At 33.2% G+C, this 13312-nt stretch overlaps 1 protein-coding gene across 1 annotated transcript in view; it reads left to right on the plus strand.

Annotated features, from left to right (window-relative positions):
- Nucleotides 1-1171: 1171 nt before the first annotated feature.
- LOC114328424 (scoloptoxin SSD14-like) overlaps nt 1172-13312 on the plus strand; it is a 32929-nt gene continuing 20788 nt past the window's right edge. Inside the window, exons 1-3 of the mRNA XM_028277276.2 lie at nt 1172-3169; nt 7981-8124; nt 9441-9661. Coding sequence (XP_028133077.2) covers nt 7994-8124; nt 9441-9661 — 352 coding nt within the window. The 5' untranslated portion in view covers nt 1172-3169; nt 7981-7993. The remainder of the gene's footprint in view (nt 3170-7980; nt 8125-9440; nt 9662-13312) is intronic.

Here is a 13312-nt window from a genome sequence, read left to right on the forward strand (position 1 = left end):
AAGGCTTTAAGGGACTGGTTCAAATACAGTTGTATAGAACTATTCAGATCAGCGAGAGATATAGTAAAGATAGTGATAATGATATCCAACCTCCGATTGCTAGACAGCAATTAAAGAAGAATAAGATATGTATATAGAGAAAATATTGTGAGCAACTTGGACAGTCTATAGCAAACCAGCTTTCGAACTGAGTAGAGAGCAGCAGACGAGTTTGCTATTGAACTCTGAGGACCTCATCGTCTCATTTATTATTGTTATTGTTGTATTCGATAAACAATACAGCAATCAAGAGCAGCCTTTTTGAAGATGAGGAAATTTTTTAATCGAATACAGGCAAAGATAAATGGAAAACTAACGCAGTTTATACCAGTAAAAAGCGGGGTCAGACAAGGTGACTCGTTAAGCGCACTGCTCTTACACCTACAAAATACATATTACCTACATACCTACATATTACTCTAACATAATAATTTTTTATTTATTTATTTTATTTATTTATAGTACTATACAAATGACCTGGCCTCTTGTGACTAATCCAGGTCGTTTCCTGATGGGATTACAGTAGTTTATCTTTACATTATTATTATTTTAAGAATTTTCTATATTTGACTAATTAACAATAGCCCTAATCTACTACTAATTATGAAAACTACAAATTGTAAACAATTCTAATAAACAATTCTAATGAACAAATAATAACAAATATACAAAAACTAATAAACAAAAATAAATTATTAATTTTTTTTTGAACATACAATTTTTATAAAAGTGCTCCCATTTCTCATTCTGAGATGAGAAATGCCAGCACTCTTCATCTAAAAATAGTCACGAATAATTTTTAGTGCAGGTCTAATCGACTTTATGATATCCTTTCGGTGAGCCTCAGACCATTGAGTTTTAAAATTTCAGGTTTTTAGTTTAATTTTTTTTTGTTTGATTAATAATTTTTCGATTTTTGATTTATTTTATTTTATATTTTATGCTAATTTTTAATTTTTTATTATTATAAATATTTATTTAATTATTCCAATATTTTATTTTATATTTTTATAATTAATTTTAATTTTTTTTTGTATAGGTAATTTCTTATTCAAATTCATAGAGGTTGGATATTATTTACTTGATTTCTTCTTCGTCTAATATTATATAATTCTAATTGTTTCTTTGATATTATGTCCGCTAAATTGTTTAGTGTATTAAATAGTTCTTCATTTTGTATTATATTTTCTATATTTATGCCAACAAGGTCCCTTCTCATTCTTTGTAGTTCTTGAGTATTTGTTTGTCTTTCGCAATTAAATACATACTATGTGTTCTGGTGTGCCTATTTCTCCACATTCACAATATTCATTGTCTTTTAAGTCTAACATAATAATGGACGAAATAATAGAAGCAGTACGTAAAGGTCATGGTTACAGAACGGGGAACAAGGAAATCCAAATATTATGTTATGCAGACGACGCCGCATTAATCGCCGAGACAGAAGACGATCTCCAAAGATTAACACACATCTTCAATACAGCAGCCAAAAAATACAATATGATAATATCAGCAGAAAAACCAAATGTATGACAGCATCTAAATACCCACTACGATGTAAAATCGAAATTGATGGGAAAATAATAAAGCAGGAAGCAAGGTTTAGATATCTGGGAACAGATATACTTAACCAGTTATGGAGATGTTGAAGAGGAAGTACGACAACAAAGCTTAAAAGCAAGTAAAGCGGCGGGATCTCTTAATGACACAATCTGGAAGAACAAACACCTAACACAAGACACAAAAGTAAGAATTTATAAAGCAGTAATTATACATATATTGACATACACGGCGGAGACAAGACCTGACACATCTAAAACGAGACGACTACTAGAAACAACAGAGATAAAAATACTCAGACGAATATCAGGGAAAAGTCTGTTGGATAGGGAAAGAAGCGAAAACATAAGATCATGCAATCTAGAAGACATAGATGGATGGGTGACAAAACGGAAACAGGAGTGGAACGAACACTTTAGTAGAATGGCAGAGGATAGGGTAGTACTAATAGCACGAGATAAGTCACTAAATGAACAAAGAAGTATTGGCAGACCAAGAAAAAGATGGTGGGATAACTTAAACAATTTAGGAGGCTAATATTGAAGAAAAAATAGGCTTTAAAGCCTACATACAAGAAGGAAGTAGAAGAAGAAAGAAATTTTTGAGTAACCAAAGGTTAAGTGTGCAAATCCGATATCTGATGGTAAAATATTATATCCACTCTATTCTTCTTTACATGTCGAAGCCTTGACTGTTAATGTTGACTTAATGAGAAAGTTAGAATATTTTAAGATGTGTTTTTTGGAGAATGTTGAAAATACCATGGACCAAGCATATTAGTAACGAAATGGTCTTGCACAGAATGGGAAGAGATAGAGAACTTTTGACCAACATTAAAAAGAGAAAAACAACATATTTGGGGCATAGAAATTATAAGTACGAGTTGTTGCAGCTGATTATGAAGGGTAACATCAAAGGAAAAAAGTGTGCTGGTTGACGATAAAAATATCCTGGCTGGAAAACATCTGCAACTGGACCAGGTTAAATATACAGACCCTTTTAAGAAAAGCAGGAGATACAGATGAATTTGCAATGGTTATAGCCAACCTTCATTAGTAGAGATAGCACTAGAAGAAGAAAATTGCTATAGTATTTGATGTGGATCGTTTTTTGAACATACCTATGATGTTGAAAAGAAGCTATATTTAACTTACCTCAGCTTAGTAGCTTATTTTAAATTAATTACGTAAATTACATATATGACTCAACTAACTCTTCGTTATTGATATTTTATGGACTTTACGGTCTTTTATCCTTGATGTATTAGCCACTGTTGTGACTGGCTGATTGACACCTAGTCCATGCCATTAAAAAATAATCATTTTGGAACGGTTTAAATTGGTGTCCGAGTCAGAGCAGCAGTTAAAGCTAAAAAACATTATTAACTTTTTCACTAGACTATTTTTTTTTCTTTTTTTACTTTTCTACTTGTTCACGAGACTTTGGTTGAGATACAAGATATTGTTAACAAGAATATATCAAAGTTAATATTTAGAGTTTAATAAACTTACCGATTTTAATATTTTAAATTATTGTAGGTGTTTTGTTTAAAGAAGACGGTCAAATCCTTGTAAGTATTTACTCCATTAGTAGGCTATTGATTATATTCAAAATAAGATAGCTAAAAGGAACTACAACGTTAACAGGGTTTTATTATTTGATATGGTCAACGGACATCTATGTATGAAAAAACCGCGGAGTGCTACCATTTAAAGGGGTGCGTTTTTGAGAAATGGGTGAATTAGTCCCTGGGCACAGGTTACATTAGGATGAGTTCTATGCACTTTTGGTACAAACACGTCTACATAAAAATTGTTCCTGGTTAAATTCCCTATCTAAATATAACTTCTTAAAGTCAAAGATACTTTTTTTTACAAAAATATATTCAAAAGAAAAAGCACAAAGAAACCCAAAAGAAAGAAATTTTGTTTTTTGTCCCATAACTTTTGTCCACGAGGATATAGGTATAGACATTGCTTCACAGAAAGAAAACTTACATATTTTCTATTTAAAATGATGTTTGTTAAAGGTCATTAGGATTTACAGTTTTCGAAATATGATTTTTCAAAGTTTGTCACTCACAGCAATTTTGGGCAATTTTCCTTGTTATTTCGCAAATATTTTTCTGTAACTTTTTTCTACGTAACTCTAGGTATATACAATGGTACACGTAATAGGAATAGAAATCAATTACCTTTAAAATGGTCTACTGTATAACGTTGTTCGACTTTTATTAAAGAGATTATGGTTTTTCACGGTTTTATACTTTGAACGATTTTTTTATAATATAATATAAAAATAAAATAAAATTATTATATAATATATTATATATTATATAATACCTGATATAAAAAAATATCATTTTTTACAGTTTTTACGATTATTTTTGAAATTTCTCATTATAACTTTTTTTTCTTTTACATGAATATACTATCTATTTATTGCGCAACAAAGAGGGCTTACTTTATGTTCTTTAAAATGGTGTATCATCTATATTTAAATACATAATGGAAATCGAGTGATTCTTTGGTATTTTTTTACCTGTATTATTTAAAATTATTTCTTTTACAAAAATTACATAAACATTAGTCTTAAAAAACATCACTTTAGTTAAAATTATTTAAACGTTGGCATTTAAAAAATTTTTAAAATCAAAGTCCATCTCTTTGTTAGCATTAGCTTCAATATCTTCCTCTGGTACCTCAGTTATCTTAGAGTTCCCACAATTAGTACCCATGCACATGCACCCTTTGCAGAATATTGAACAACTAGTTCCTATCTTCCTACAACCTCAGTTTTTTGTACATCCTTTGGTACATTTACATGCTATTTTTTCAAGCAAACTTGTGGTGCAGGAGCTTTGACAGTAACTATTGGAATTAATCCATATTTTGAAGTTTGCCCGGCCGAGTCAAGTGGATCCAAAGTATTACCTATAAAAAATAAGATTCAATCATAATGAGGAATTTAAAAAATAATCCTAAAATCAATAATCGTTGCAAGTACTTATTACAATTTGAAAAAGCATATCTTATTCAAAAATAACCCTAGAATTTTTTATAATACACCATTTTAAAGTAAACAGAATAAGCTTTCTTTTTTATTAAATAATATATGCCATATAGAAAAAAGAGTTATAATGGGAAATTTAAAATAATCCTAAAAGTATAAAAACTCGTTAAAAGTATAAAGTCTTGAAAAAAATAACCTCTTTAAAAGAAGTCGTACAACAATATACAGTACACCATTTTAAAGGTAATTGATTTCTATTCCTCTTACATGTACCATTGCATATACCTAAAGTTACGTAGAAAAAAGTTACAGAACAATATTTGCGAAATAACAATGAAAATTGCTGTGAGTGAAGAATTTGAAACATCATATTTCGAAAACTGTAAATCCTAATGACCTCTCCTAAACATCATATTAAAGAGAAAATGTGTAATTTCTGTGAAGCAATGTCTATACCTATATCCTCATGGCCAAATTAATGGGACAAAAACAAAATTTCTTTCTTCTGGGTTTCTTTGTGCTTTTTCTTTCGAATATATTTTTGTAAAAAAAAAGTATCTTTGACTTTAAAAAGATATATTTAGATAGGAAATTTAACCAGGAACAATTTTTATGTAGACGTGTTTGTACTAAAAGTGCATAGAACTCACCCTAATGTAACCTGTGCCCAGAGACTAATTCACCCATTTCTCAAAAACGCACCCCTTTAAATGGTAGCACTCCGCGGTTTTTTCATATATACAGATTCATTAACCATATGAAATAATAAAACTCCGTTAACGTTGTAGTTCCTTTCTATAGTACATAATCAATAGCCTATAGCACGCTTTTAGTGATTTAAAATATTTATATAAAATAACAAATTTTTAAAAAAAAATTTAAACTCGCACATGTAAATAATTAATTCATTAGGTTTCTAGAAAAACGATGATCCTACAACAATGTAAATACCGCCATAATATCAGCCACATCACAAGACCCTAAGGCCCGGCGCAAATTGAACCTAAGCGAGACACAACCTCCGCCGGCGGGACGGGTGACCCGTGCATTTATTTTTCTAGCGTGCCGCATACTGAACACAACCCAAACCAACCGTTGGCTGTCGCTGTAACGAATAGAGACGGGCAAACTCAGTGCGGACATGTAACGGTTTCTTTTGATACCGGTTCTCAGTGCTACTGAGTACAAATACTGATATATCTGATCCTTGTACTGAATTGAGTAGGCAACTTAAAATCGGTATTTCCGTACTCGTAACATCGTATAAAAAAAACATCGAGTTTGATCATAAGCGGGCGCATAAAAATATATCTTACACTGAGTATTTTATTTCTGCACATAATACATACATATCTATTTAAAATAATCTCTCCCCTACTGCTCGGTCATAACTCATATTCCTCAATTTACTGCTCGGATCACAATCATTTACAATTACTGCAGGATCGCAATCATTTACAATTACTGCAGGTCATAATTCATAATCCCTCCGCTACTGATCGGTCATAAAAAATAACACTATCTGCAATAAACAAAAATGTAATATGTCGACAAGTTGAATTTGAGGGTAATACGATATTTTTATCGATCACGGTTTTTAGTAACATGAATATTTTCTAATAATGTGTTTTTGTAAAGGCATAACTTTAATTATTAATTTCGTCTACCAACATTATTTAGTATAAGCTTATTTAGTCTAGCAAAAGTTATCAGAATTTAATGATGAAGACAAAGCAGTTTTCACTCGGGGTTTTGACTATGTTATATTTTTATTTATCACAATAAATTGTACTTAGGTAATACCATCCGTATTCATTTAAGATATGTCCATCTCGCAAACAAAAACAAATAAAAATAAACATCTGGCAGTGAGTCACGCGTCCCACGACCCAAGAAAACTGTACGTCGATGACAAACGTTCCCAAGCTTGACCTGCGAACGAATGCAGGGTTGCCAGATGATTTTTTTTTTAATTCCCTAGAATTTTTGTCAAAATATCCCTAGATTTCCCTAACAAGTTGACAACCATTTTTACCCTAGAATTCCCTATATATTTTCAATATGCGCATGCGCATTACAAAATTGGGCATTGGATAAGGTCGACTTTTTCCATCAGAACAGCTAATGCGCAAGCGTACTGCCTCTGGGTAATTTCAGGATGTCTTCCGCGAGTAGATCCAGTATTTTTTTGTTACTTTTTACGAGCAAAGCCCAAAATTGGACAATCCTTATACGGAAAATATTGTACACTTCTAGCATTGTACTCCCAAATTGAAAAATGTCCGAAATGGTCAAAATTAAAAATGATCGAAACACTGATTGATTCGAATCGATTATTGTTGACAAGCGAGACACCAAATCAAAAATCGAACATTTATGGTTATCTAATATTCTAGTAATATTATTATGGTTAATGGTAGAACCCAATCCCAGAGAAATCTCTTCGTGTATATTATGGATAATAATTTAATCTTACAACCCATAAATCAGAAACCCTGATTAATTATAGATTTATAACATAACCTTATTGATGTTTGTTTGCCTTTAATAACAAATGGGGAATAATCGATAATCGTAAAAATCGATATCTGTCATATTCTCTTCACTTCTAAACTTTGACGCATCGCTGGGATTCCCCGAATTCGCGAATAAAACGATTTTCATGTCGATAATATATGTGCAATTTTATAAAGCTTATAAAATCAAACAGATTTTTTAAAATCGTCTTACAAATGTTAAGAATTCCCTAGATTTTTCATAGAATTGAATAAAATTCCCTTTTTCCCTAAGCTGGCTTAAAATTCCCTAGGTTTAGGGGAAATTCCCTAGGTCTGGTAACCCTGAACGAATGAACTGATAGTAGGATGAGCAGAACTGTCTACGCAGTTCGCCGGCGCAGGTTGTGTCTGGCTTAGGTTCAATTTGCGGCGGGCCTAACGCTCTAAACACACACTAAGAATTTTGATCAAACCTACATAGTTGCTCGAGCAATCATATGGACCCTTTCTCCCTTCACCGAACGTTTCAAGCGGTGAAGGGAGAAAGATTTCATATGATTGCTCGAGCCACTATGTAGATTTCAACCATCGCACGGTTATAATTATTATTCTTAGTGTGTGAAACAAGCGTTACTCACTAAAACCTATAAAAATCGTGCAAGCTGTTTCCTAGATAATTGTGGCGTTCCATATATAAATCTCACTCTGTATATTTCATAAGTTTAGCACCTAATAGAAATAATTGTTTCCTTATTTTTGATTACCTATTTTTTTATGGTTCATCCAAACATACGTTACTCAAAAGATTACTGTAAAACAGATTTTATAACCCAATATTGAATCTCCGTATGTGATAATATGACGTTTTTAGGTAACCAGTGAATATGCAGGTGTTGCAAGGACTTATACTTTTATTATTGGTGGGATCTTTAACTGCACTGCCTAATTCACTTTCAGCATCTGGGTTAAATGGTGCTGTTGTGAGCAATGCACCAGGATGTGCACAAGTTGGAAGGTAAAATAGGTTTATATTATATAATATATATTATATATAATAATAATGTCTCTCATACATGTCTCCCACAATCTTCATATATTCACCAGGAACTCCTTTTCAATTTCAATAGAGCGCCCACCACAGAATCTGCCGAAGAAGTCTATCATATGATTTCTCAAGGTCAATGAATAGGTACCATATTATAAGCGTTTGTTTCTTTATTCTATATTATGTCATTGAGCTTTTTTAGATAGTCAATCCATGTATCCTTTTGTATGTGTTTTCGTTCTATTATTTCCGTTACGTCCATTCCTTGACATGTTATAAAGCATCATATCTCTTGTTGCAGACCATAAAAGTCATGTTCCATTTCTTTAGAAAAACGTTCCCAGTGATCATTTTTTTATTCTTCTTCCAAGTGCATTAATGTCGTTCCTTATTGTCTTCTATTTATGGTATGCCTCATGCGTTTTAGTCGAAATGTATTTCAGATAAGCTTTTTTCTTCTCTTTGCACTTTTCTTTCACTTTTGTACAAAACCATGGAGTTCTTAGTCTTGGGAACGATTTATTTTAATTTATATTCTTTTCACCAAAAACTTCTTTTGCTAACACTAAGGCAAGCCGCACACCAAAGAAACATGAAACGAAAAATATGAAACATGAAACGTGAAACATGTTTCATGAAAATAAAACACTGCTAAACAAATCTCAAAGTCCGCCTACCAATGAAACGAGTGTGATTCATGCTCATGACACATTTTTATTTTCGGAGAGTTTCATAAATCGCCGGACGTATATTTGTTTAGCAGTGTTTTATTTCCATGAAACGTAATTTACGTTTCATGTTTCTTTGATGTGCGGCCTGCCCAAGTTATTAAACTTTGTCCAGCTGTCTTCGACTCCATCACTTTCTGTGATAAAAATATGTCTCTGCTTCTTTCTGTTATTCTTTTTTGGAATAGGTATCTTGTGAGTCATCCTGTAAGCTTTCGTCTTTTATCTTTGTAGTGTATTCTGGTGTTTTGCTATTATTTCGTTTTGTTCTTCCGAATTACATTTGTGGTACGGACATGTTCAGAGAATGGGGGAGGAAAGACTGCCAAAGAAAATTATGAAATGGATACCTACAGAAAACAGAAAAAGAGGAAGGCCAAGAACGACATGGATACAGGGAGTAAGACGATCAATGAGTGTACGAGGATTAGAAGATGAAAACTGCAATGATAGAAGATATTGGCAACAAGGCATCGGACAACGTCCGAGGACGTTTTGAACCCGAATTTATATATATATATATATATATATTGTAAATCTTTGTATTGTTACTTTTAGGGATATTTTAAAAAAAGGCAAAAATGTGGTAGATGCAGTCATTGCCACCGCTTTTTGTGAAGGTGTCCGAAATCCTACAACCATTGGCGTAGGCGGAGGATTCCTCGCTACCTATTATAACAAAGCCAAAAATAAAGCGTACTCTATTGATTCGAGAGAAAGAGCACCTTATGCAGCTACTGAAGATATGTTCGTTAGAAATCAATCTCTTGCTATTAGAGGTAATGTAATATATAATAATGTAACTGTTTTTCTTTTTCTTATTGTAGTATAATAGGGATAATCAAAGTGAAACACGTTAAGGAACACGTGGCAAAACTCAAATGGAAATTTGCAGGTCATAACATCTGATAAGCAGATAAAAGATGGAACAAGCAAATAACCTACTGGCGAACATGAGAACATAAGAGAGCAAGAGGAAGGCCTCAGATGAGATGGAGCGACGAACTCAAAAAGCATGCCGGACCCAGGTGGATGACCACAGAGAAGGTCCAAAGAGAATGTCCAAAGATCGATAGATTAAGGCTTGAAGATAAAAGATAGATAGCATAATATCCTTGTTTACTTATAACGCTTTGACAAGTTCTGTATTCTCTATATTCATATATTTATCTTGTATGTATTTACTTGAGAAACAGAATTAGTCCAGAAAGCCACTGCGTATTCACTAGGAAAAATATTCTGATTCGGATTTTTTGCACAATCTTACTCAAAAAGAACCCCTTTTAACAAATTTGCATGTTGCCAGGTCCAAAAGTGGGTCAAAAATTGTTTAAACGTTTTTGTCCTAAAATTATTTTTTTTACATCGAACAAAGTTTTTAGTGACTTTTCTCTAAAGTTAAGAGTTTTTGACGTATAAGCGATTAAAAATTTAAAAATTGCGAAATCGGCAATTTTTAAACCTCATAAACTATGTGAAAAACTGAAAATTTCAATGTTCCCAAGGTAGGTAGATATTCTTTAAACATTTAAACATCGATTGATGAAATCCCGAAGAGTTTTTGCAATACAATATCGAAAACCCCTTTGTTTTTTAATTGCTAATCAAGCGTGAGTGACACTATTTTAAACCTCATAAATGCCCATAGAATATCTGCGTACCTTGGTAATATTGAAATTTTCGGTTTTTCACATATACGTCTGGATCTCGCGTATGAAAAAAAAGTTGATTAATAGCAAGCTGAAAATTTGTTAATAGCTTAAGTGTGTCTAGTCGGACAAACTTTGATATATGGGAACACTGGAACAGGGGCAGTTTTAATTGTGGAACAGGTTAAAAATTTGGAACGGTCAGACCACGAAAACGGCATAGGTATTTTGTCCGACAGAACAGACCTAATCTCTCCGAACAGAGATTAAACTCTCATGCAAAAATCAGACTGCTATTTATCACCAAATGGGCGTTTTAATGAGTGGACCATGTAGAATATGTCAAATGACAGGAATTATGACAGGTGATAAATAGCAGTCTGATTTTTGCATGAGAGTTTAATATCTAATCCACGAGGAAAAATTTCCTGTAGTTGGCTGTATACCATTACAAAAACATAAAATCCTTTATAAAAGGTATATTTGTTAAAATCCCTATACAGGGCTACATCAAAGACAGAACTAGTTTTCAATCGGTTGACCGATCATCATTAGTGAAATCTTAGAATCTACATGCAAGCCACCAAAGTAAAAATAACAGGGTAAAAACCCTTTACAATTGATCCGTCATCGGAACATATGACTAAGATGTGAATTATAACATGGATGATTAAGATATCCAATGTTTTCCGCCCGAGGTACCAATGAGCTCTGGTACCTCGGGCGGAAAACATTGGATATCTTAGTCATCCATGTTATAATTCACATCTTAGTCATATGTTCCGATGACGGATCAATTGTAAAGGGTTTTTACCCTGTTATTTTTACTTTGGTGGCTTGCATGTAGATTCTAAGTGTTGTGAAAACAACAGTTATTTACATTAATTTGCTTTTATAAAAATATCTCTCTGTAAATCTGTTGGGACAATCTGTATTGTGTTTAAAATATTTAATTCTCTGAAAAACTTGAGTGTAGCGTTGTGTGTTTCATAAAATATACATCTGCATTTTTTATAGTTTCGGGGTAAAAGCAGGTCATTTTGCCAAAGAAGTGTAACATGTGTTTGGCCCTTTTCAGGGCGAATGGTGTAAACTAAACTATCAAAGATAATAGTGCAGAGATTTGAATAGAATTTCAGCAGTCTCTTTCTGATGTCAGATATGAACACTTTGTTCGCTTGTGCGTCTCTTTTCGCCGTAAAAATACTCTCTCCGCAATAATTAATAGATTAAAAAGACTCTTACTCTCTCTCGTTCGCTATTAAGAATATCATTTATCGTTAAGCCGCTTATTTGTCAAAATCGTTGTTGTTAATAAATGTTTTGCTCGCCGAATACCCTTATTTATCGCTAATACACAACCCTTTCTATCGTATTAATTAGCACCTTTAAAACCAGACCAAATTAAATCTTAGAACCAGTTCTCCTAAAAGTTCACTATTTTGTTTATATCGAAGGACGGGACATACGGGTGTGGTCCTAAAATATTCACCTATGTCCAATTAGGCAAAAGGTAATAATTAAACCATTTTTGCCACGGTGGGGTGAGATTGAATAAAAACTCACACCATTTGATGGTCTACATCGACCCGGATTTTTGGTTGGTTTTCGCGTTTGTGCCGCTTTTTCGGACATTTTTGTGTGTAATACCTCTACAAGACTTGTTAGTTCGCGTCGCGATAAACTCTAAGTAAAAGAAAGTGAAGTTATTGTGTGTGGTTAGTAGCTGCCACCTGTTGCTTTATCAATTGGACTAATTTGGTGAGATTTTTCCATTTTTTAAAACTTTTATTGCTGATCCAAGGTAAACTCTGCTCAAAGACATTTTACGGTCAAAAACACTTTTGTAGACATTTAACGTAGACGCTGTATCTCTCTGTGAAACTTAGACTCTTATTCTCTCGCCGCGCTTGTTAATTGACAAAAAACTCTCCAGTGTAATTTAGATTTTGCCGCGTATCGATAGACTCTCTCTCGCCGTGTGTGCTCAATCGAATTCGGGATAGAAATGGAAGACCTCAAGAAAAAAAGGACGCCTTTGAAGGCTAAAATTACAAGAATTGAAAACTGGCTCTCACAAAAGGCTAGTACGGAAAAGGATGCGCTACAATTTCAATTTCGGCAAACTGAATTAAAAACCTGTTTTTTAAAATATGAAGAAATAATGGATCAGATAGACGAGATTGATGAAGCCGGTACTGAAGCAGAAGACAGGGTAACAACTGAGCAAAAATATTTCTCTATTCTCGCGGGCCTACAGCGTAAGATGGACGAGTTATTGTTGGGCCCCCCTCCTCTCAGATCAAATAGCACTCAGTCAACTGTGGCCACTGCTAAGGTTAGGCTTCCGGAGATCACCATGCAAACGTTCTGCGGGTCATTCTCTGAGTTCAACTCGTTCTACCAGCTCTTCGAGACGCTAATAGTGAACAATGAAGAACTCAATAACGTGCAACGATTTATTTACCTTAAATCGTTCCTGCGAAATGAACCCCTCCAGTTGATCGACAACATCGAAGTTATCGACGAAAATTTCGATATAGCTGTAAAAACTCTCAAAGATCGTTACGAAAACAAATCGCGAGTGATTAGCTTACACATTCAAAAATTGTTAAAGGCTCCATCTCTAGTTAAAAGTAATTCAAAGGCATTACGCGAATTTTTAACTCTAGCTCAGCAGACGCTGCTTGCTTTGAAAAATATGTCCGTACCAATTGAGCATTGGGATTTACTATTAATTGAAATATTTTTACAAAAATTAGATTTTGCTACACATAGGGC

This window comes from Diabrotica virgifera, chromosome 3 (genome assembly GCF_917563875.1).
Source record: "Diabrotica virgifera virgifera chromosome 3, PGI_DIABVI_V3a".
Taxonomy (NCBI): Eukaryota; Metazoa; Arthropoda; class Insecta; order Coleoptera; family Chrysomelidae; genus Diabrotica; species Diabrotica virgifera.